General features: G+C 45.5%; 1 protein-coding gene across 1 annotated transcript in view; it reads right to left on the bottom strand.

Moving 5' to 3' along the window:
- Positions 1-26618, bottom strand: part of DEPTOR (DEP domain containing MTOR interacting protein) — a 120138-nt gene that overhangs the window by 26424 nt on the left and 67096 nt on the right. Inside the window, exons 6-9 of the mRNA XM_019495765.2 lie at positions 25112-25297; positions 24281-24415; positions 19458-19528; positions 18647-18751 (exon numbers count right to left, since the gene is read on the bottom strand). Of these exons, the coding sequence (XP_019351310.1) occupies positions 18647-18751; positions 19458-19528; positions 24281-24415; positions 25112-25297 (497 nt within the window). The remainder of the gene's footprint in view (positions 1-18646; positions 18752-19457; positions 19529-24280; positions 24416-25111; positions 25298-26618) is intronic.

Here is a 26618-nt window from a genome sequence, read left to right on the forward strand (position 1 = left end):
GTTGTCCCTCTAGAAAGTAAGAAATAATCACAAAAAAACAGGGCTGGAAGAGACCTCAGGAGGTTGTCTAGTCTCAAGGCAGAATAAGTCCTCTCTAAACCACTCCAACCAAGTTTTATCTAATCTTCTCTTTAAAAAATTCCAATGACAGGGATTCCATAACCTCCAGGTAGTCCATTCCAGTGAAGAATAACTGAGCTCATAGAAAATTAAGCCTAATATTCAACCTAAATTTCCCTTAATGCAAAGTAAGAATGTTCCTTCTTGCCCTATCCCCTGTGGATAGAAAAGGCTATGACTGTTGTCTTCAGGGGGTGAATGTAGGATTTAGCAAACGGGGGTGGGAGCAGCCACCTGTGCTACAGGCGTGACTGTACCCTTCACTCCCAACCTCACCTCCCCACCCATCAGTGTGAGCAGACTATACCATGGAAGCCTCTGGGGAATGTTTTTAAGTCCCCAAAGCACACAAATATCCTCCCTCCCCCCCCACTTCCCCTCCATGCTCAAAGGCACATCCCTTCCACTTCCTTTTCCCTCCCCTTCCCCTCCACTGCTGCTTTCCTGGCAGTCCTGGGAGTGGGGGAAGCTTCAAAGCTGCTCCTTCCTGCTCCAGACAGGCTGTGGGAGCTGGACTCAGCTGGGTTCAGTGACAACAGCAGTGACAGGCAGGGCACTCGCTGCACCTGCTCCTGGAGAACCAATCTGAAAAAAGGGGTGCAGCCCTCTTTGGAGCTGCCTCTGGCTATCTTTATAGCAACTCTTCATGCATGATTAAAATTAGGTTGGTTAAGCATGACTTACTCTTAACAAATCCATACAGACTATTTCTTATCTCCTTGATTTCCTCTGTATGCTTAGAAACAGATCCCTTGATGTACTTACGCTTCAGTAACTTCCCAGGTATCAAGGTTAGACTGACCAGACTAATTTCCTCGATCCTTCTTGTTCCCTTTTTTTTTTAAGGGTGCTATATTTACCTGTTTTCAGTAGTCTGATATCTCACTTGACCACTTTTGAGCATAGGTAATGCGTAAGGGGGGCACAGCGGGGCACATGCCCCCCCAAGACTGGCCACTGCTGAAGCCGCCGCTGGCTTCTGCAGACTGTTGCCCCCCCCCGTCCCTCCTGCTGCCAACGCAGCCACTGGCAGCTGCGGGCTTTCCCCGTTTGCCACCCACCGCTCACCCCCTTCCTCCAGCCCCCATGCCCCGCTGCCGACACTGCCGGCAGTGGCTGCAAGTGGTCCCCGCTTGCCACTTACCGCCATGGTGCCTCTTGTCATGGGAGGCACCAGTCATTTGTGACTCTGAGCTCTCAAAGATAATAGCCACTGGCTCTGTAATTCCCTCGACTAATTCCTTGAGTACTCTAGGACAGGGGTAGGCAACATTTTCCAGCTGTGGGCTGGAATGACCCATACCAGACTGGAGGCAGGCAAGCAATAGGGTGCTGGGACTTGGCCACTGCCACTGCTGGTCCCTCCGGTGGCATAGGGAAGAACTTGCAGCCAGTGTGGGTCCCCACAGCAGCATAGGGAGAGCATCAACAGACAGCGCTCTACAGTGCTGAATTCTGCTCAGTGGGTTGGATCCAAAGGTTCTGTGGGCCAGATCTGGCCTACGGGTTGTATGTTGCCAATCCCTGCTCTAGCATGACTCCCATCTGGCCCTGCTGACTTAAAAACATCCATTGTGTTTAAGTAATGTCTAATCTGTTCTTTTCTTACTCCAGATAGACCATCTCAGATAGGCCTGCCTCAGTGTTCCTAAGCGAGGGGCATGACAAGTCTCTTACTGGGGTTGTAGAGAGGCAGCAGCAAGGCGCCAGACTTCCATGCGTAGACCCTGAGATGGTGCAGAGTCACTTGGAAGAACTGGATGCCTTTAAGTCGGCAGGCCCGGATGGGCTCCATCCGAGGGTGCTGAAGGCACTGGCCGACGTCACTGCAGAGCCACTGGCAGGAATATTTGAAAGCTCATGGCGCATGGGCCAAGTCCCGGAGGACTGGAAAAGGGCCAACGTGGTCCCCATTTTCAAAAAGGGGAGGAAGGAGGACCCAAGCAACTATAGGCCAGTCAGTCTCACCTCCATCCTTGGCAAAGTCTTTGAAAAAATTATCAAGGCTCACATTTGTGAGAGCCCTGCAGGACAAATCATGCTGAGGGGAAACCAGCACGTGTTCGTGGCAGGCAGATCGTGCCTGACCAATCTAGTCTCTTTTTATGATCAGGTTATGAAACACCTGGACACAGGCGGAGGGGTGGATATCGTATACTTAGACTTCAGGAAGGCCTTCAATACGGTATCCCACCCCATACTGGTGAACAAGTTAAGAGGCTGTGACTTGGATGACTACACAGTCTGGTGGGTGGCGAATTGGCTGGAGGGTCACACCCAGAGAGTCGTGGTAGATGGGTCGGTCTCGACCTGGAAGGGTGTGGGAATTGGGGTCCTGCAGGGCTCGGTCCTTGGACCGATACTCTTTAATGTCTTCATCAGTGACTTGGACGAGGGAGTGAAATGTACTCTGTCCAAGTTTGCAGATGACACAAAGCTATGGGGAGATGTGGACACGCCGGAGGGCAGGGAACAGCTGCAGGCAGACCTGGACAGGTTGGACAAGTGGGCAGAAAACAAAAGAATGCAGTTCAACAAGGAGAAATGCAAAGTGCTGCACCTAGGGAGGAAAAATGTCCAGCATACCTACAGCCTAGGGAATGACCTGCTTGGTGGCACTGAGGTGGAAAGAGATCTTGGCGTCCTAGTGGACTCCAAGATGAACATGAGTCGGCAGTGTGACGAAGCCATCAGAAAAGTCAATGGCACTTTATCGTGCATCAGCAGATGCATGACGAATAGGTCCAAGGAGGTGATACTTCCCCTCTATCGGGCGCTGGTCAGACCGCAGTTGGAGTACTGCGTGCAATTCTGGGCGCCGCACTTCAAGAAGGATGTGGATAACCTGGAGAGGGTCCAGAGAAGGGCCACTCGTATGGTTAAGGGCTTGCAGGCTAAGCCCTATGAGGAGAGACTAGAGAAACTGGACCTTTTCAGCCTCCGCAAGAAAAGGCTGAGAGGCGACCTTGTGGCTGCCTATAAGTTCATCACGGGGGCACAGAAGGGAATTGGTGAGTATTTATTCACCAAGGCGCCCCTGGGGGTTACAAGAAATAATGGCCACAAGCTAGCAGACAGCAGATTTAGATTGGACATTAGGAAGAACTTCTTCACAGTTCGAGTGGCCAGGGTCTGGAACGGGCTCCCAAGGGAGGTGGTGCTCTCCCCTACCCTGGGGGTTTTCAAGAGGAGGTTAGATGAGTATCTAGCTGGGGTCATCTAGACCCAGCACTCTTTCCTGCCTATGCAGACGGTCAGACTCGATGATCTATTGAGGTCCCTTCCGATCCTAATATCTATGAATCTATGAATCTCCTCCCAATCCTTGCTGTTCACCATGCTTTTCATGTATCTGGCCTTTTTTTTTTTTTAAGAGTGAAGTGAAACAGGCATTAAACACTTTTCTCTATCTCTGTTATGGATCCATGGGCAGAAACACTAGAGTAGGGGTTCTCAGACTTAAAAGGGGGTCACAAACTTCTCTTCCCTCCCCAACGTGCAAGTGCTCTACCTGCTTCCCTCCCCCAACGGCAATGCACATGTTCTTAGACTCGCCCACATTGGAAGTGTGTCCATTGTTTTCTAATCTAGGCATGTATGGGTTAGTGAAACTCAGTATTTATCTGTCAACAGTTCAATTGACTAAGAGCAATTGAGTATGAGTTTTCCCTTCGCAACGTCCTACTTGTGTGAATCAGTGTTTTCAACAGTTGCCGCTATAAAGAGCAAATACCAATCAAAAATAAATGTGGAGTGCGAAATGAAACTGGCAATCTCAGAAATAAAGCCCAGGTTTGAAAAAATAAGCAGTACCAAGCAAGCTCATCCTTCTCATTGAAAACTATTGACAGTTTAAAATTTGACAGTGATTTTTTTTTCAGTAAAACAGTTTTGAATGTGATAAACTTTATGAATTGTTTTTGACAAATATATTTCATTTAATATAAAAAGGTAAATGGGCTTTATTTATCTCCTACCTAATCCTAATGAAGTCAATAGCTTTAATCACGGTGGGGGGGTGTCACATAAATATATATATTATTTTATGGGGTCGCAGTATCACAAAGTTTCTTTGGCTCCTCTGAAGCTGGGTGGTGGGGGAGAAAGCTGTGTCTAATATTTTAGAGACCATGCCCATTAGGGGCTGGCGAGAGAGGGGCCTCCCTGTGAGGAGAGGGGGACTGGAGATCCCTGGTTGAGGGAGCTGGCTGTAACTAAAGGTAGGTTGACCCCAGGAGATTTACACAGGCATGCTTATGAGAGCTAGGTGGTAGTCTGATCATAGGGTAAGATCAGTTTGATGTTACCATGCTGTGTTGCCAAAGCAGTTGATATTTTTTTTTATCCCATTTGTTCTTCCTTTAATAAATCCTTGTATTTTTCTATGTTTCACCAAAGTGTCATAGAAGTCATGATTTCTGGGCAAATTAATAACTTGGGAATACCCATTCAGCAGTAAGGGGTGAGTAAGCTTACACAAATCCAGGGTGTTTCTCTAGAAGCATCCCAACACCTTGGGTTTTGTCACGTCATCTATTATAAGATTCCTCTCCCCACTCAGTAAGGACCTACACTTGCCTTGGTCTTCCTCTTACTGGTAACATACTTACAGGCCTCACCCAAATAAGATGCTTACTGAGCAGTAGCTCATTACTACTGCACAGTAGCTTGTTTCTACTGTGCCGTAGTCTTGTGTGGCATGAACCGTGATGAGATGCTACTGCCCAGTAGTAACGAGCTACTGCACAGTCAGTGTCACCAGGAAGCTGTGTGTGGATGCTACTGAACAGTAACACTGGTTATTGCAGTTATTTAGTACTCAGCTATACAAGTACAAAATGACTGCACAGTAACAACTGCATAGTCAGAGTCTTGTGTAGACATGGCCACAAAGTGTTTTTTGTTGCCTCTGAAGTCCCTTCCTAGCAATACAGTGTTTACTTTAAGAAAGGTTTGCACCTGCCTTTATTTTACTGTTATGAACTGAATACTAGGGGTGTGCAAAGTGGGCAGTACTCGATTTGGATTCAGATTCAGCCCGATTCAGGGGACAGTGATTCAGTTCACTGATTCAGATCACCATCCCAATTCTATTTGGCCAAATCTGAAGATTTGATTCTGATGCACAGAATCAGTGATTCGGCCATAGACACAGTTTTATATGTTTTTTCCATTTACCTCAAGGTACCAGGCACAGCTCATGAATGCTGAGATGGTGGGATGGATGGAGCATCCCAAGGGAGTGCAGGGGGGTCACCCGGCAGAAATATTTCCGGTCCAGTTCCGGGTCTGCCGCTGAATGCTCAAGGGATCCCCCTGGCTCAGCAATCAGCCATGGGGGGACCCCGGGTGCCCCCTGCCAGACCCAGGAGGCACCAGTTGCCAAGTCAGGGGGCCATGCACTCTGTGGTGGACCCAGAAGTGCTTCTGGTCCACTTCTGGGTCCACTATTGAAAGTGCAGGGCACCCCCACCCTGAGCTCCCGTGGGACGCTCCACCCACCCCACCATCTCAGCATAGCTTGGTACCTCAAGATACATAGAAAAAACATATAAAGCTGTGTCTATGGACAAATCACTGAATTTCATTACATCGATTTGGAGGCTTCCAATTCGATTTGAAGAGATCAATGGGTCTCCTGATTTGATTCAGATTTGGAAATCTGGCTGCCAAATCGGGCTGAATCTCCTCCAAATCAAATCAGCAATCAAAGCTTTGCGCAGCCCTCCTGAATATCCAAAACATGGGAAAAGAGGGGCAGTCAGAAAATTAGTACCATATACTCAAATATAAGATAACTCCCTCAATAATTAGACTCTCTATATGGAAAATGAATAAATTTGTTATAAATTTCCAGGTATAGAATCTAATTATTGGAGGTCTGCCTTGAGTATGTCCCTTTCCCACTGCTACATCAGAGAAAATTTATCTGGAGGTTAGGCAGCCCCCTTGCTCCCTGCCCCACTCAACTTCTTTTCCCTGCAGTGCCTTCCCCTTTCCTTACTGTCAGACCCTGCTCTCCCTGAGCACATGAAAATGAGAAGCAAGTTTGAAAATAATGACCTAGAAATAAATGTACCTGTAGTAACTTACACATAGGGCAATTACTATAGGTACCCTAGACTTAGTTAATCCAGAATTGATGCAGTTTACCTCTTTTGAAACTGCTACAAGTTTTAGCACAGCTACTCCATAAACACACGTTTAAGCAGCACTTCTGTAACTACTTGTATATAATACAAAATATGCATGACATTAATTCAAAGCCAAAGGCTTTGTGAGGGGGAAAGCCCAGGGAAACCCAAATGAGGAATACTCAGCCCAGGTGCAGCAGGAAGCTTGGCTGGAACAGGGAGCATGCTCCCACATTTCTGCAGCATGTGCTTCCTACAGACTGGTGGAAGGAAGGCATGGAAGGGTATTTCCGGCCCTAGAGAGGGGCAATCAAAGAAGGACCATGGCCGATACACTAAGGCAATGCTGGAAGTCTCCCCTGCTGACAGCAGCCTGTGGCCAGCATCAGGAGAAGGAAGCAATCCTCTAGGCAAAGTGGTTGAAGGACCACTAATAAGCTTTGGGACACGTCAAGCCAAGAATCACTTGAAGACAGCCAGGTGAGGATTAATCACTGAGAAGCTATTCATGAGTTTCTAGGAACATGGCCCCACTGCTTCTTTTATATTGTTTTTGTCTCTTGTTGTTTTGGGGGATTGTTCTCACCTCTCCCAGTGCTGTGTAAAGTGTCTAGAGGGAGTGCTCCCCACCTGGAAGGTGCTCAGAGGTCCTGACACTGAGGAGCCATCCAGCAGAATGTTTTTTTTTTATTTTTTGTTTGATGAGCAGAATCATCTTTAAAGGCACTGACCCAAATTGATTGATCCAGGAGCCTGAGGGGCACTGACTGCATTGGTCTTTGATTGTTTATTTAGCTATTTGGTCAGGAACCCTAAATGGACTAAAGCAGGTCAATTAACCCAAAAATGGGAGGTGTCTTAAATTTATTTCTTCTTTTTATTACTTACTTAATTATCTGATGGGGTCCTTAGGGAATTGACCCAGACCAATTAACCCAGAAGCCCAGGAGGATTTCATTTAAGGTCATTGGCCTGGTGGACTTAGATGGACTGATCTGAGCTGATGGGCCTATGAACCAAGGAGTGATTGATTTAAAATGACCTCAGAGACCTCAAGTGAAAGGATCTAAACTCCTAGGCATTTGTTTGGCCTGCCAACATATAGCCATCAGTGCCTAGCTGCCAGTGGTATCAGGGCAATACAAGATCCAGGCCATGATGTGAGTCATCTGGGAAGTAGTTAGGGTAGGGTGTGAGGGGAGGTGGAGCCCCATGAAGAAAGTACAAGAGGACCCACCAGGATCCCTGCCAATCCACACATCCAACTGCCAATAGTTAAAGAACATCAAGACATGGCAGGAGAGACTAGAACATCGGAGATTGGTGGTGGCAATACTGTCTGGTGCCCCAATGGCTTACTCTGGTAAGATGTCGGATAGGTGTGGACCAAGGCCACATAGCACCTATGGCTGATAGGCTTATGATTTACCATATAGTTCACTGGATTGGGCCTCAGCAGAGACAGCAGCATTTCAAGCCATGGTGACCCCACACCTCAGCACTGCTCAGTATGTGTGTGCATTCCAAATAACCCCCTCAATGAGGATCCATGTGCTAATTAGCGCCCCCACTCAGGACTGGAGCCAATTGTTCTTGTCACAAGTCCTGAGAGCCTCCAAAAATATGCAGGTGAGGTGCCAGGCAACCTGGTTTCACTCTATCTCATGCAGGGCAGGGCCACACATACTTATTATATGTAACAGGCTGAGAAAGGGAAAGACAGAGGGATTCTGGGTAAGCTGTTTGGGACCCCGTTAGGTGATGTTTGTCAGAAATTTAAGGCTGGTTAAAAAACAGGCCTCATTCAAGGAAAGAAAGGTATGGCTCAGCTATAGGAGTAAAGAGGAAGTCAAAATTTATTCAATGTGGTGGCTCACCATCACTTGTGAATCAGCCCTGAGGGGGACTGTATGCAATGGGCACTATCATATATCTTATTTAGATGGGTTATACTAACCTTTTCTTGTGGTAGATTCCCATCAGTATGTTTGTTCCTTATGGGCCATGTAGTTTATAGTCATGCTCAGTATTGGCTGCATTTAATCAACTTTATAATTGGTTTCCATTACTGAGGACATGCTACTTTGGCAGCAGTTTAATAATAGATAACGTATTTTGTGAGGTTTCCTCGTGTGTGATAAGACAAGCCCCCCCACCCCCCAAGTTAATTGGGGAATAAAACCTTGTCTTGTATTTGAGTAAATAAAATAATTATCGTATAAACTTTTTATCTTGTGCAGGTCCTGAAGAGCAGACCTAAATCTAATTTCAATTAGAAGTGCTTTTGCATCATCCAATGTGGCAATGGCACCGCATCAAATATTAAAGAATGCCACCTACTTCATAAATTAATTGGTTATTTTAAAGAATAATGTGCAATTTTTTTCTAAAAGTGATATTTTTCTATCATATAGGAGAAAGAAATAGAAATTCATTTACAGGACCACTTGATACTGAGAGAAAAATATGGGTTTTTTTATATCTACAGGCAGCATTTACTGGTGGGTATTATTTCATGATTATACAACCTCACTTTCACAGCAATTCAATATTGAACGCTGCAAGTATCAAAAACTTGTTGTTCTGTCTTTCACCACCAACACTGACTCATTGCATTACATTTGTATTGTCTCTAGCTTCTGTGTGTTCATGTGTGTGGATGTGACACATTTTCTCCACAGTAATCTGACTTTTCTCTGGGGTAAAAGTGCAGCAGGCATACCATTCTGCTCTTGGGTCAAGTTACCCCTCAGAAAGTGATGTAAGTTCCATCAGTATACCAGTTATGTGTCCCCTACCTTAGTCAGTTTTATCCCAGGGTAACACTTTACTCATTACAAACCAGTTCTCATGCTACCTAATGACCAAGCACCATAAAACCTATTAGGCCCCTGGCAGACATTACATTTAAGATACGATTGACCAGTTAATTATGTCTTAAATTGCAACTTGGCCACATGTTCATTCAATTAATAGTGCAATAAAACAGGGAGCCAGCCCCAAAATATGTGTAGTATCTTTGTGGCTGGTTCTCATCGTGAACCAGCTTAACTTAAACTGAACTTAAAGTGAATGTATGCCCAGTGCCAACCAGATAAGTTGCACTTAGTTCCAGCTGTGGGAGCACGTGGGGCCCTTGGCTCTAGTGTTCACCTGTTGATGGGAGCACTGGTCAGCTGATTGATGCTCCCATCCTCAGAAGTACACTAGAGCCTTAAGGAGTTCCAATGTCCTCCTGCGGCTGAGAGTGCTGGTTAGCTGGCCAGTACTTCCAGCCATGGAGGCACTGGGAACCTGGTTTGCTACTTGCCAGTGCAAGAAGGGTTTTGGATCATGATTCCCAATCTCATGATGCCCAATATGGCATGATTGGGATCTGATTCCCAATCTCATAGTTGTGCCTCCTGCCATACACATTTGGCATGGCAGGAGGCATGACTGTTGGGATTGCAAATCAAATCCCATCGCACCTTTAACTGAACATCTGTCAGTAGCCGTATAGACAGCTAACTTGGGACAGTTAGCTGGGAGTCTACTCCTTATTATGGAGTAGTACAGTAGAACCTAGATGCTTTGCAGAGTTAGGTTTCTAATTAACAATACATCTTATTTATTAGGTGCTCATTGGGCACCATAAGGAAGCTATAAGCAGTGACAGTATTTACCAGGCCTAGAATAGGTGTTAGTTTTAAGAGTGGGGGAGGGGAGAAGAAAAACTCATTCTTCCACACAAACCCTGCAAAACATCAACTGAGGAGTCCCTCAGACATACTGTGTTCTTAAAATGCTCCCTAAAAGAAGATGCACCAAATTATACATGCTGCCTACTAAGATGGAAGCACTTTAAACTGCAAGCCATTGACAAAGACCACTGCTGCTAGGTCTGTGTGAAGCTTTGGTTGCTGATTCAATTTGGCGGAGATTTGGCCCAATTTGGCGGCTGAATCTCCAAATCCAAATCTAATCAATTTAGAGAGATTCAGAAAGATTCGGCAATTCGGACACAGACACAGCTTTAAATGTTTTTTCTACATACCTCAAGGTACCAGGCAGCTCATGAATGCTGAGATGGAGCGGCGGATGGAGCGTCCCACAGGAGGATCTCCAGCATGTTCAACAGTAGACCCAGAAGTGGACCAGAAGCACTTTTGGTCCACTTCCAGGTCTGCTGCAGAGCGCGTTGGGGACCGCCCCTCCCCATTCCCTGGCTTGGCGACTGGTGCCTCCTGAGACTGGGGGGGCACCTGGGGTCCCCCTGTGGCTGATCGAATCACTGTCTCCAATTTGGGCCGAATCTGAATTGAATACAGCCTGTTTCACACCCCCCTAACTGCTGCTTTGTCCACTAAAGATTCTATTGGGAGATGTTCAGCTGCTCACAAGCCTGATCCAAGCTCACTGACTTCCAAAGGGAATCATTCCCTTTACTTCAATGAGCTTTGTATCTGTCCCAAACGCAAGTGGGAGGTAAGGCATCAAGCACAAAGTCCTTCAGGTCAATTGGTCCTATGTCATTTACAACTTTATATACCACCAGATATTTAAATGCACATACTGGGCTGTAGGCAATCCGGTCACAACAACTAAACCAGCATAATGCAAAGAAAGGAATTATAATGCTCTGCAAGTGAAAACAAGGTGAAATCACAAGATTTATGAACCAAGACGGTATGAAGGACAGTTCCCAAAATGAGTATGCTAGATGCATCTCCTTAGGAGGAAAAATCTTGCTGTTACTGCCAAGAACTCATCTACAAAGTGAAATGCTGAGTCTTGGCTTTTCTTCAAATTCTTGCCCTTTTTATTGCAGCCAACTTTACTTGTTAAAGTCTCTTTGGTGTAGTGCTCAGAGCTTTACTGGCAGACAAAGCCTCTTACACTAGTACAGGCTGACTTCACTGCCAGAATTTTTATGTCTAATATTCTATTTTAAAAATGCAATGCCTTTCTCAGTGCTTCTAGAAAAAGGAAACTAGTACTTTTGGGGAGGAAGTCTGCTGTCAAGCCAATGTATTTTCATATACGTTCCTTAAACTCTTTCTAAAAAGGATTTTGCAAACAAACAAATTATGTCAAATAAACCAGTTTGCAGAAATGCTGCCTCAAGTTAGACAGCTATTTCCACATGTGAGCATGGGGCCTGATTTCCAAGGGATCTTAGCCCACACAGTTTCATTAAGAGTTGTGACTGTTCAGTGTCTCTGGACACTAGTTCTCTTATTCAGGCCCCTAAATATAACTATAGGCGTCTATTTTGTAAAGCATCAGAACAGTATTTAAACATGCACCTTATTCTGAAGAGCTTATATACAAAAAGCACCTCTGTAATAATCAGATCTGTTTTTTGTGGCTACTCAAAGCAATTCTTGAGTTCAGTGGCTAAGAATATGTCAACACTGTGCAAAGTTAGCCCACATCAACTCTACGTGCCCTAGCTTAGGAATCAGAAGCAGCAGAGCTTGGCTACTGCAGCATTGTGACCAAAACTAATCAGCTATGCAGAGCTGTACTATTGCTTCTGATTCCAGAGCAAGCCTGAGCAGGACTATGCCAGAATATCAGTACATGATACTGCCTTTAGATGTAACCTAAAGTGAGTTTTCTCTGTTTACTGCTTTTAGCAGTTGGGAACATTTTTATGTTTCTGTATATCAAGCTGTTTATGAAGCACCAGCCAGTCACACCTATGGCCCCTGGCAGATGTTAAAATAATGGTGTGACTGGGATCCAAGAAATGTTATGCCTCATTCCAAACATCACACCTCCTTCCATGCAACATGTCGAGGAGACATAAAATCCTGGGATCCCAATTGTGCCACTGCCGGGCCCAAACCAGGACTGCCCCAGCCTCAGTGTTCAGGTTAGTGTCAGGACTGACAGAGATGTCTCAATGCCTTTTTTGCCTCCATCTTCACAGGCAAGGTGAGCTCCCAGACTTCTGCTTCAGGCAGCACAGTTTGGGGAGAAGGTGAGCCGCCAACAGTGTTGAAAGAACAAGTTAGGGACTACTTATAAAAGCTGGATGCATAAAAGTCCATGGGACTGGATGAAATGCACCCAAGGGTGTTGAGTGAGTTGGCTGATGTGATTGCAGAGGCACTGGCCATCATCTTTGAAAACTCCTGGTGATTAGGAGAGGTCGTGGATGACTGGAAAAAGGCAAACATAGTGCCCATGTTTAAGAAAGGGAAGAAGGAGAATCCAGAAAATTACAGACTGGTCAGCCTAACCTGAGTCCCTGGAAATCTCATGGAGCAGATCCTCAAGGAATCCATTTATAAGCACTTGGAGGAGAAAATGATTAGGAGCAGTCAGCATGGATTCACCAAGGGCAAGTCATGCCTGACCAACCTGATTGCCTTCTATGATGAGATGACTGGTTCTATGGATGTGGGGAGACAAGTGGATGTCATATACCATGACTTTAGCAAGGCTTTTGATATGGTCTCCCACAGCATTCTCACAGGCAAGCTAAGGAAGCATGGGCTGAATGAAAGGACTCTAAGGTGGATAGAAAAATGGCTGAAGCATCAGGCTGCGAGAGTAGAAATCAATGGCTTGATGTCTAGTTGGCCGCTGGCATCAAGTGGGGTGCTCCAGAGGTCGGTCCTGGGGCTGGTTTTGTTCAACATCTTCATCAATGACCTGGAAGATGGCATAGAGTGTACCCTCAGCAAGCCTGCAGATGACACCAAGCTGTGGGGAGTAGTAGATACACTGAAGGGTAGAGATAGGATTCAAAGTGACCTAGACAAATTGGAGGATTGGGCCAGAAGGAATCTCATGAGGTTCAACAAGGACAAGTGCAGAGTTCTGCACTTAGGAGGGAAAAATCCCATTCACCAGTTCAGGCTAGGGGCTGACTGGCTGGGCAGCAGCTCTGCAGAAAAGGATCTGGGGGTTACAGTGGACAATAAGCTGAATATGAGCCAACAGTGTGCCCTTGTTGCCAAGAAGGCTAATGGTATACCAGGCTGTATTGGAAGGTTTGTTGCCAGTAAGTCAAGGGAAGTGATTATTCCCCTCTATTCAGCACTGGTGAGGCCACATCTGGACTACTGTGTTCAGTTTTGGGGCCCCCACTACAGAAAGGATGTAGACAAATTGGAGAGAGTCCAGAGGAGGGCAACAAAACTAGTGGCGGGGGGGAGGTGGGGCGGCTGGGGGACACGATTTATTAGGAAAGACTAAGGGAACTGGGCGTATTTAGTCTAGAGAAGAGAAGACTGAGGAGGATTTAATAGCAGCCTTCAACTACCTAAAGAGGGGTTTGAAAGAGGATGGAGCTGGACTTTTCTCAGTGGTGGCAGATGACAGAACAAGGAGCAATGGTCCTGAGTTGCAGCAAAGGAAGTTAAGGTTAGATATTAGGAAGAATTTTCTCACTAAGAGTGTAATAAAACACTGGAACAGGTTACCTGGAGAGGTGGTGGAAGCTCCATCCTTGAAGGTTTTCAAAACCCAGATAGACAAAGCTTTGGCTGGGATGACTTAGTTGGGGGTGGTCCTGCTTTGAGCAGGGGGTTGGACTAGATGACCTCCTGAAGTCTTTTCCAAACCTACTTTTCTATGATTCTATGATTCTATGACTGGGCATGGGGCAGTCCTGGGGTCCAGAACACAACCAGGAACAGGGGGTGCCCTGTGCCCAAACCCAAGGCAAGATCAGGCAGCCTCAAATCTAAAAGCCTTACATGCAGCATTTAAAAACCCGGGGTAGGGGCATGCCCACATTCACCCAGATTTTAAAGCTAGGGCTACCCCATGTCAACTCCATGCTTCCAATTCCATGGGGCAGAGGCTGGCTATATGCTGGACCCCAGAGCTATGCTGTATCCCATCTCAAGGCTCAGCTGACTGTCCAGATAGGGCATGTCACAGCCCTGGGTCCTAGTTCAGGTCTCTGGACTACCCACTGCCCCATCCTGGGGATTGGGTAGTGGGCCTAGGGACCCAGATACAGGGACTGCCTTCTACCTGATCCTGATGGCAGGTTTCCCCCATGCCAAACATATTTACAACCTTGCCCTGCACCCTGTATGCAGGCTGCAAACATGCTAAAAACATCCATATGTGGACTGCAGGGCAAGCCTGCAAACTGTGCAAGGAGAGTTGAGGACCTCTGGCTGTCTCAGCCTGATGCCAGCTGTCCCAGGAGGATGCAAGCAGAGGGTCCAAAGCCCCCTCCTGTGGTGGGACCCAAGGCAGGGCTGACCCACCCTGAAAAGAAAGAGAAAAGCCCAGAGGACAGGGCAAACTTACCTTTTACAGAAGAAGCAGAGCCAGATGAGCCATGTTGGGATGGACCGCCCGTGTGGTTCATCAGCCACTTTTATTGCCGGCTGGGGGTGGCATGGGTGGATGACATCATTGGAAAATGCTGCCCAGTACATTTAAAAGCTGGCAGCGGGGAAGTGGCCAGGGGAGCACCACCTGAGCCACACACAGGCTGCATCGGCATCCCGGAGGAAATCTGAGCAATGACCCAATGGAGGGGTCCAAGACCGGCTGAGGGAAACACCACGCTGGCAGCAGGCTGACTAGGCCAGAGAGAATAGCGTTGAGGAACCTTGGAGCTGCATATGCCAGATCCGGATCCCTACAACCTTTCCTTCTGTGTTTTAATTTGTTTTGAATTATCTCAAGGCCCTGAGGCAGGGAGAGGGGTCACAAATGACCTCCACATATCAGCTGGGACTATGCATCAAACAGCTACGCAGCATGGGAAGACCTGGCACTTTGTCAGGGATGGTCTGATGTCCTGTGATCATCCTGTGCAAGAGGAGGCTGGGAGATGAGAAGGGAAAAGCGAAGACATCAGAGGGTGAACCAGCGATCCATCATCTGGCTGTGCTCAAGGCTTGCGCACGGCTGGGGTGTAGGGGAAGTGGAGCCCCAAGAATGCCTACTAGGGGTAGTGCACGGTCTGCAAGGAGCTATGAGAAGGAGCCACACCACTGAAGGGAAAGATCAAGTCATGGCAGGAGAGTATCGGGGCTTCCCTCAGGGTGAATGTGACCCAACGTCAAGGCCACAGGAACACACCCTGCAGCTGGCACCAGGTGCACGCTCCAAAGTGGCAGGAGAATGCCTACACGAGACTAGGCAGGTGTACCAGCTATCAGCTGATTGGTGGCATCATACAGCAGAAGTACATATCACAAATTCAACTTAAGGTGCCATACACACCAACCCAAAAGATGTTCTACATTTTACTATATGGAACATCTTTGTGGTTGTTTTGCCATTTATGGCACCATAAATTCACTGAATATATGGCATGTTGCAATATATTGTGTGAGTAACATCTTAATCAGGCCATAACTGTAACATCTGCCAGAGCCCTATGCAACCCCACTACAGTGACTTGTTGCAAGTGGATCAAGGAAATAGACAGAAGATTGAGAAGTGGGCTAGGTGTCCTAAAAAACATAATCTGATCTGTGGAGCCTCCACTGCAGGGGATGCAGCCTGAAATGGAAAGATTTAACATCCCAGGGTTAGTCTGTAGAGCTACTACCTCAAACAACCAATTGATAAACCAACCACCCTTTACCTGTAAACTCAGCAACTTAAGAGCTGAAGCCACTGAAACTATAAATATAAAAACCCACAATTGCTTTTAAACAAGTTACGTATTACAGAAGAACCACATTACTGCCAATTGCCAACATTTGGAGAGAATAAAATCTGTTATGAATCACTGGAGTAAATGCCTAGTTTCTTAACTCAAAACATGAGCATGAATATAAATAGTAAGTTTGATGTTCTGTATATAAAATTTCTTTATATTCTAGGCAGGACTAGCATTCTGAGAAAACACACTTAAAGCATCATAATCTTTTTTTAAGTCTTACCTACATTCTTCATAATAGTGGGTGTCTGATTCTGAAGTGACAGAATTTAAAAGATTTAATTTACTTTTCCCCAGTTATGCTGCTTCTGATTCAACTTAAACATTGCAAGTAAATGGTGATCAGTTTCTTCTAAAGCAGGGTTGGGCAAAATACAGCCTGCAGGCTGGATCTGACCTGCCAGGCCATTCTATCTGGCCAGCGGGGCCCCTAAAAAGTTAGAAAATTAATATTTATCTACTCCTGCCTGCCTGTCAAAAGATGACAGGACCCTGGGGCAGTAGGACCCAGGAGGAGCTGGCAGGAGCCAGCAATAAGGCCGGGCAAGCCCCAACCCCAGCCCCCTCCCACACCCACCTCCCAGCCAGAAGCCTCTGCCTGCCCCAGCTTTCACTGCTTCCCTGCACGTCTGCTTCAGTACCATGTGGTCCTGGGCTGTATCTCGAGACCACGGGAGCATGATGCTGTGCCAGTACCCTGGGGCCAGGAGCAGGAGAGTGTGTGTGTGTGTGTGTGTGTGTGTGTGTGTTGGGGGGTGAGTTGTGTGCAATGAGGGAGAGACAGAGAGAGGAAGTGTGTGTGTGTGTGTGTGTGTGTGGTGAGGGAGGGAGAGAGAGAGAGAGTGTGTGTGTGTGTTCATAGGGCGAGTCCCACAAGCACACTCTGCCATACATGCGGACCCACATCCCCTCACACACCCCAGCCACCCTCCCCCATACACAATCCCCCACAAACCCCATACCTACCCACACCCCACATATCCACCCACACCCCCACACCTACCCCTCACAAACCCCCCCACACCCACAACCTCCCCACACCCCACATGCCCACAGCCCCCACAAACCTATACGCAGGGCCATCCCTGGGGGGGGGATGAATCGGGGTGACTGCCCTGGTCCCCATGCTTTAGGGGGCCCTGTGGAGCCTGGTGGAGTGGCTGTAGCCTCTTCTGCAGGGCCCACCTATTGTGCTGGTGACTCCACCACTGGCTTCACATCTGGCCACTCACCACCCGACCCCCCCCCCGCCACATCTGGGCCCCACACTGGCTGACTTGCCCCCCGCCTCGCACCTTGCTAAGATCATCTCTGCCTATACCCACCCCCCATGCCCTCCACCTCCCCACAATATACAAGAGTAAGACTTTATTTTAAGCTATTATGCAATCACCTCTGTGAGCACTACACAGACGCATATAAATCAGGACAAAAATATTTTTTTAAATCAAATTAATGAATGTTGTAGATGTTTGATTTTTAGAATATAATTTGGTATTTTTCTGGTTCTGAGATGGCAAAACCCCTTGCAGAAAGGAGTACTCCTGGGGGCAAGGGGAGGGACTTTTGGTGGCAAAGGTCAGGGGTTAGGGGGCAGAACTTCCGGTCCCAAGATAGCAAACAGGGGGTGGGGCACCTGTCAGGTGGTCGGGCTACCCATGTGGCCCTTGACAGCTTGCCAAACATGGCAAGCGGCCCTCTGTCTGAAATAATTGCCTGCCCCTGTTCTAAAGCATACTAGCACAATACAGTTCTTCTGAGTTTCTGACAATGACAGAGAATGATTGCATTCCTATATGTAGCCAGGGCCTGTTCCAAAGAAATCATTGGAAAGATTTCTATGAGCTGTGGATCATTTCTACGGAGACTTCACATGGAAATTGATTTAAAAAGTCATTGGTGAAAACATTTCAGTTCATAGTAAACTCTAAAATCAATGTAATGTGTGATTTTAAAGTTTGTTTCCAAACTGTCTTGATCCTAAACTACTTTTATCTAACCAAGAAGTTGCTGAAGCAACTCTTAATAAAAGGAAGCAGAACTGATCCATCATCTGACATGGCCCATTACTGGTGGACAAGTAGCATGATGATTGTAAGGTAGCCAAATAAATGACAAAGTGGAAGAGAGTTTGGAAACTAAACACAGCTGGAAGGTATGAAAGGCCTATTAGGAGACAGAGTGAGATCAAGTGATTTGCAGAAAGAAAACACAGAGGAGCTCTTAATGTTAAAGAACCTTTAAGACAGATGGCAGAAAAAACAAGGGGTGATGTTTTGGAAGAAAAGGAGAATGAAGGCAGAGAGTACCAGCTGTTTAGTAAAGGGGAACATATCTGACCCCAAACAAGCAAAAGCTTGGTATGTCATAAATAGGGACCGACCTAATTGCAGTTTATGGATTTCACAGAATCCATGAAAAAAACCCAAAAGAAAATAAGTATTTATTAAGTCTTCCTCTCTTGGGTGGAGGGGAAGTGCTGGCTGGAAGGACAGCATGATGGGGGCAGCAGTCAAAACGGTGGCCGTCCCCTGGTCCCTACTCCCCCCTGGGGCCTCTTTGCCAATTAGCGCCAAGGGGTAGGACCACCACAAAATTTCTGTGAAATGGGCTCTTCATGCCAGGACAAAGCTGCAGAAATGGCTTTGTCTCCCTGCGAGTTAATTAGATCCCTAGTCATAAAGGAAGGTGTAAACTGGCCATGAAGTATCACCAGGGGATGCAGACAGCACTGGGCAACTGGCTAGTGAAAAGTTACCTTCATTCCTGCTGCAGCTGCAGGGCCACTGGGATCCACAGCTTGAATATGGCATGGCTTGCTCCCACGCACGACAAAACCCCACCCAACAGCATCTCCTACAATCTTGCAAAGAAAAAATTGGAAACAAGCATGAATCCTCAAACAGTTCCCTGCAACTCAAGGGTAAAATGGTCAAAGATACTATTTCAGCATCTTTTAGACTCCTGCTCACAAGAAATGAAGCTCTGTGGATATAGATATTTTACAGTACCCTTTACATAAGCTATTAATATTATTATGGAGAAAGGCACCAACTGAATGATTCCATTTGTTTCTGATATATTTTTTCATGTTACACCAAAGACGTTGAACTGCAGCCCACAAAAAACTGCTTCCAATTAACAGGTCCCAAACTGTAAAGGCTTTTTTCTCTTAAGAAGTATGACTCACAGTTTTAGTGTGATAGTAGTCTAGCAGGGACATGCAATTCACATTAAAAACTAATTCTGGATGAGTAAACACAATATATCTGATCTTATACTTTAAGTTTTATAGACAAGAACAAAGTTCAGGAGGGTTTTTGTAACACAGATTTGGCTAGATTTGTGCCAGTTCATGTGTTAGGCTGGCATGAAGATGATGTAAACAAAGTTGAGAAGCAGACTGCAAATATATCAAAGTAATGTTAACTCTATCTTATAGTAGAGGTTTGGGAAATTTGAGTAGGGTCAAATAATACTGCCAGAAAGTGTTTGCTTGAACTATTACCCCATATTTTACACGACTTGCATTACATGCAGCAGATAAAAGTTATGTACTGGAAACGTACTGTAAAAGTTTTTCTTACGTAAGGGGCTCCAGGCATCAAGAGCTCTTCAGCAGCCACTTGTCTCTTTAATACTGTGAAAAACACAAAGGAATCCTCAAAAATGTGTTTTCCAAAGAAACTACGTTAAATAATTATACTTCAAGACCAATCTTACTTCATTAACACAGCTTACGGGGTTGGTTTCCTCCTTAACTGATAAGAAGCTGTAAATGTTAATTAAAAATCCCACTACAGTATACCCCTGATTATGTGACGGATTCCAGGGACATCCGCACCCATTGGATAACCACAGCTTTGGATAGCTGGGTCACCTATGTACCTGGTGTTGATGTCTGAAATGAGAGTCCACTGAACATGAGCATGAGCTTTGAAATTGGCTAAGTCTCTTCCCTAAGTGTGTCCGCAGTTAACAGCACCTGTCCTGTCTCCTCAGCAGCGATGCTCTCTTCCTAGGGTAAAACTGAAGGTTCAATTGTTTCATTTGTATGGAATTAGAAGTCTGCAATGGCAGAAGTGAGTCATGATAAGAAATGCCAAGAAATCTGAGGGATAACACGGAAGGACTATATAAAAGTTAATGTGTTATGTGACTGATAACTCCTCCCAATCTCAGGAGCAATTCAGCCCAAGTTTAAGGTCTAGAGAACCTAACTGTTGATCAGATGTTTTCCCCTTCAGGCTTGATGTGGGGCTTTGGTAGGAATACATTTCCCCCTCCTTTTGTATAATAACGGGGAAGGTGGAGTATGCAATATGTATTACTACATGTAGGGTCAAGAAGTGCTCCAGACATCGTGCTTTACTGTTTACTTCTGGAATTACATAGCTATGCCACATCCCCACTGGCACAGGGAGTACTGACAGCACTTGGACACCATGGTAATAAGCACTCTGCCTCCAAGGAGAGGTCTGGCTGGGACTCTACATTTAAGCAAACACACAAACACACATGTATATATATCCAGTGCCAATAAAGCTCAGAGTCTTTTATATATATATATACACACACACACACACATATATATATATATATATATATATATATCTCCGGACTTGGTCTGGTTTTTGGATTCTGTCTCTGGTAGAAAGCAGGGATGGTAGGTCCTCCACTCCTCCATACTCTTGCCTGGGTGTATGTGTTGAAGGTCTTGGTATGATGGTCACAGGACTCTGTACAAGCGGATTCATCAGGCACCTGACTAGACTTCTTACATGTACACCGTTACTCAGGAGATCAATGGTTGCCTACTGCTTCTGAGGAAATCTAGTTTTCTTACATTATGAAGCCAGCAAGAATTTTTTGAGGTCGAACTTCCTATAACATAGCCATGAGTGTTTGAAGAGAAAAGACTTCTGGCATAAGGACCCTTAGAGATTTATTCTTCGCAAAGATAATGACAAATTTATCTCCTGAGTTAAACTTTGCAAGACCTCCAGATGCATCTTAAATAATCATTCTCTCTTTCTGAGATCCAAGCCAGGTCAGCTTCACCCTTTTCATCATCAACTGTTACTTTTGTGCTATAAGATCTCTTCCAAGGAAGTTTAGCATATTCCATTGCCTAACATCATTTATACAGTCATACAAACCATCTACAAGGGAATCCTTCACGCTGCTCCTCTAGGCAGTGTCTTGCCTTTAAGAAAGATTTCTTTCTCCCCCTAACTGACCACACCAGGCCCTAATATTGCTTTAAGTCTTCATTTTTCATGAATGTTATTGTAGCAAAACCATGTGGATGTGTTGTCTGTCAGGGTATGTCTCTACCTCATTCCAGCAAGGGATGAGCTCAAGCACACTCCACTCATCTGCTTCTATGTGCCAAACCCAGAAATGTGGTGGTGAAGCCACTCTAGGGATGTTCCCTTGCAGCCACTATCAACACCTCTGTCCCCTATTGTACCTGAGAGTGGTTGTGGGGGGATATGCCTGGAGTGGCTTCACCATCTCATTTCTAAATTTGGTGCATGCAAACAGGAGTGACTGAATGGGATCTGCTCAGGAATATCCCTCCCTGATCATTCTGATTTTGTTACTAAGAAACAATTTCTAAAAACTCACTACAGTTCAGCAAAGGGTTAAGATAATGTCTTCTGTAACTTCTACTTCATAACCAATAATACTCCTATTTAAGGTAAAGGAATATGGAAGAATCCATTGGATCCCAGCACCTGGGTACAGTTGACACTGGTTGGCAGCAACACCTTGCTGCAACACCTGCTTACCAACATTTTAACTAAGAACATTCACCATGCCCTGTGTTCACTCCCTATAAGAATAATGATTGTTTAGGAGCAGCACAGCACCAAGGCACTGACAGAAATCTAACAGGGTGTATTTGTTTCAGCTCAAAAATAAGTCAGCAAAGCTTGTTCAAGGTGGAATTTCACCTTAAGTGAGGATTCACATTAAACACACTTTAGATGAGGGTGGTGTCAATCTATTCTTCTTATTCTTCTTCCAAATGTGTTGTAGTCAGCTATATTAAGATAAGCTTGTTCTCACTACTCAAGTGCTGACATGACAGATATTTCCAGAGCCATTAATGAATGGAAATAGTGGGCATACCTAAGATAACACAAAACATTTACTAACACAAAAAATGCTGTTATGCTTGCCCCAGTAACATTTCCAGTACAATGAAGCAAAAAGTTCACCATTTGAATTGTCATAAAAAGTTCTAGAGAGAACATCTGATAGTTGTCCTACAAAATACTGCCTTGTGGCAAGCTACAAAACATGGCATATGCACAGGGTGCATCTACACGTGCACTTTACTGAGGAGTTGACGAATTAGCTCCGCAGTAAAGTGTCACAGTTTACATGTGGGCCAATATTAAGGTGCAGCAAATTAATTAACTCTGCTGTAAGATAGTATCATCCCCAACAGTAATCTTATGGTGGAGTTATTAAGTACAATGAAACATGTGTAGACAGTGACAGGAGCTAGCTGGGGCACGAGGGTGCTGAAGTGCGGGGGCTGCCTAGCTGCATGGCTCCACAGGTTCTGCACCCTCTAGCCCTAGCCAACCCCTCTGATGCCTGTTGCCACCACCTGGAGCCCAAAGCTGAGCCCCTGTGCCCCCTGCCAGCCCAGGGCTGCTCCACCCCAGCTCAAACTGCTGCTGGCCTGGTTGTACTTTTAGATGCTGCACCCAGGAGAGCTGGCTCTGGCTCAAACAGCTCTGGAATTTATTGTGGTGCATTAATTGAACATGTAGATGCATCCACACACAGCAAGATGGGGATGAGTGCTACAGATAAGCTCACTTTCAGTATATGATAATGTCCAGTGACACCAGCAGTAGGAAATTACAGCTTCCAGTCATGTGACCAGACAGAGCCCAATTTTTTGTAATTAAGGATTTCAAGCAAAAGCCAAAGAGTAGAAGGCCATTGCTCTAAAAACCAAGGGACAACAAAAAAATCTTATTCGCTGCAGATGCATAACTAGTAAGTTTTATGCCTTAAGTAAAACCCTGGCTCTGGCAGGGGGAAAGAGGCCATGGTGGGGACACTGAGTACCATAGAGGTGTGTGTATGCTGAGGGCTTGCCTCTGGTTGTTGTTGCTGCTGCTACAGCAATGGTTCAAGGCTGCTGCATGGACTCCCTGGAGGGCCATGGTTATGGACCCCCTTCCAAGTCAGTGCCCAGAGCAGGTAACCTGTTTGATCACTCCTAGTTATACTGCTGCCTTACTCTATTACCTTTCCTCATAAATAAAGCTACTCTGCACAATGAAGGGGGTATTCACCCTCCTTGGACCTTGAGTAAATGGTTCATGATCTAAATAGTAGTCTGACTCTACAAGCCCTCCATGAGTTACTTTAAGTACAAACAGTTCTACTGAATGATGTTTTTATATAATGAATGAGTCTTTTTCTAGCCTGGCCCAATACTATACTGCTAAAGAACAAGCACAGAGTCCCCAGAGGGGGTTGCAAATGCCATGTGTAATGTTGTTCCATACTCTACTTCCCCCAGGAAAGGGCCATTCTAGAGCAGGGAAAGCCTTTTGTGGGCCAGGTGCAAAGAGAGAATTTTTCACCAAATGAATGATAATCTCTTAAGCAAGATCCTTCCACATTTATCTTTAACTGGCCGTGTCTACTACTAACTACAGAACATACAGGCCACATGTTTATAAAAGTTTGGTGGGGGGAAAGGGCACTAAAGAAAGTATGTGATTCTGCTTTGATATTCAAGACTCTCTCTGAGGCAACTAAAGAAGTTGACACAGTACATTTATATTTCCTAATCTACTTTTTCTTTTCATCAAAATACAGAGGCAACCAACTGTAACTGTGGGTGAATGAATAGATGAATAGCTGTGAAACCTAAATGAATGTAATGGCGAAAATTGTTCCCAACATCCACTGAGTCATACTTCCTTCCTATTATGTGTCTGTTTTCTGAGCTAGGTTATCAAGTGGTCACCAAGGACTAAAATCTCCTTTGATTTACAGCAGAGCATTGCCACTTACAAAGAAAAGAATCTGAATTTGATTTTACATTTGGCAATGGAGCTGGCAATCTGGATATCTGACTGGATATATTTCTAAAAGATATATCTACTTTAGTTCAAACAGAGGTTGTCCCTAGATGCAGAGAAGATATGGGTGAGACTCTCTGGCTTGTGTTACATGAGATATCATATTAGGCTACCATAACGATTCCTTCTGGCCTTAAAATGTGGGAGTCTATACATTTTTAACACATGCCTCTGAAGATGCAGCATTAAGAAGAATCACACATTTACCCTCATTCTTATTATGAGAGCTGCATGATAATACACATCAATGCAAGAAAGCTTGCACTCACCAGATTTAGGATTGCATAATACTGGGGGACTGCTGCTGAGGGTAGGGCTACTGCTGAAGTATCCGCTACTGCCACAACTGCTCATGCTGCTCCTTCTCACTGCTGACACAATCTTTATCTCCTTGGTGGGACTCACTGTACCAAGCAGGCAGAAGACACAGAGGAAGTGAATTAGTCGTGATTCTTTGAGTATACTCCCCCTGCTTTGTTTGAAGTAATGTCAATAGAAGATGCTTTCCTTTATGATACTGTAATCAAACTATAATACTGTAATCAGCATCTACTTAGAACAGTTGCTAATACACTGCAGAAATATTGTAACAAAAGTGCTTTCTCTAACTGGACTGTCTGCAGCGCTTCCATCCCTGTGGTTTCTAGGTGCTCGTTCAGCTTAAGGAAATGCATCTTTTGATATGACTATTTTTCTCCTATTTCCCCCTTCTTCCCTCCTGTTTTCTTTCTGGCTCCTGCTATATAAGAAGACATATATATATAAGAATTCTCTCTTCCAAACCACAATATCTATTTGGGAGGTTTTCTGGATCTTTTTTATCACAATATTAAAAAAAAAAAAAACTTTAAACCTTGTCATATAGAGAAGTGCAAAACTGAAATCCTTTATTTATAATATAGTGAAGAACACTAGAGACAAATGAGGATCTGACAGTCTAACTGGGCGGATGTCCCTTTTTATGGATAGTATAAAATACTTATTCATAGACGATAGGGTGAGCACCTTGCTTCAGATAAACCTGCCTAGCACAGAAGTGAAAGGAGCACCACACCTTTCCAGAGCAGAGTTCAAGACACTGGAATAGCTCAAGGAGTCACCTGAAAGAAAACTAGTGTGTTTTTTGTTGTCGTGGTTCTGCTTCCGCAGGCAAAATGGGCTGTCATGGCTGTCTGGCATCAAGCGGGATTTGTCAGTGAGCAGCTCCATCAGCCTCCTTCGCCGTCGGAAATTCGTTCTGAACTGGTAGAGCAGGTTGCTATCCATGAAATGGTGCTTGTTGAACACTGAGGAGAAAGGAAAAAGAAGCAAGTGAAGGCTTCATATTTGGTAGAAAATGGAATAAGGAGCTAATACCTTTCCCTGGGTTTCCTGTGCATATATGCATATGTCCTGCTTTGTGAGAGCAGCACCTTAGTTTCTGTTGGCTCCCTGCTTGTGAGAAAAACATATTAAAGTATGCTTTGTGAATGGGAAGGGGCTGGTTCCTCAGTCAGAGACTGACATTTCTGGTCCACATTCCACTTCCGAACACCAGATTCTTAGAGAGAAGCAGCGGGACACAGTCTGCCCACAAATGCACACAAGGGAATTGCTTCAGCGAGAAGGGAATTCTTGACTTCCCGGACTTGTAGACCCCCTCCCTGCCCCAGCTGGCCTAAGGGGTAAACACGTGGAAGGGCCATGGAGGAGCAGAGATTACCTATACCAATCCCACACTGGCACAGAGTCCAATGAGGACATAATGGGCATGTCTACATGTGCTATTAATGAGCTGTAAGCTTACTGCATAGTAAAATACTATGCAGTAAGCTTTCCCAGGCAGGGCATCTATGTGCACCTGTTGGGAGCAAATTTGTTCCCAAGAGGAACAGTTTAGTTCAGGGCTACTCCAGCCCCGCTGTGTCACCATACAGCAGCCAGGGGGAGCTCCAGGCTCCTATGGGTGCCATCCCCAGACTAGCAGAGGGCACTGGAGTCAGACCCTCGTCCCCAGGGGGTTGTGGAAAGCTGTCCCACCTCAAGGGCAGCTGGCTCCCAGCCCCATGACCCAATAGCAAACCGGGGCATGGGGCTGGGTAAATGTCCCCTCCCACAGATGCTGCTTTCTGTCCCCATGCCCTGATCGGAAGCTGCCAAGAGGAAGGGACAGTTTCCCTGCCCCCTGCTGTCTGGGCTGACCAGGAGAAATTTGCTCCCAGTCTACATGTGCACTACCTGTATTAATCTACTACCTGTATTTACAGATAGTAGGCAACCACACAGTAGATTCATCTACTGCGCAGTAAATGCTGTGCACATACAGACAGTGATGCTTTATTGCACAATGGATCAGTCTACCGCTCAGTAAAGCATCTCACACAGACACACCCAGTGAAGAGCACCCCACAGTTGCTCTAAGATGTAGTAAGGCTGGAGCCAACCCTGAGAAGTGGGGGGCTTAACTGGGTAATACTTTTTCTACCTTACACGTCTACCAAACAGAATGAGGGGTGCAGCAAAGAATCTAGATCTATATCCTTCATTGCGTTTTACCCACTTCAGATGCTGTCCCAGACACTTCCTGCCTTGTAGCTCCATTCCTGTTCCTGCTCTTATGCGTTTTGT

Source organism: Alligator mississippiensis, chromosome 3 (assembly GCF_030867095.1).
Source record: "Alligator mississippiensis isolate rAllMis1 chromosome 3, rAllMis1, whole genome shotgun sequence".
Classification (NCBI taxonomy): domain Eukaryota; kingdom Metazoa; phylum Chordata; order Crocodylia; family Alligatoridae; genus Alligator; species Alligator mississippiensis.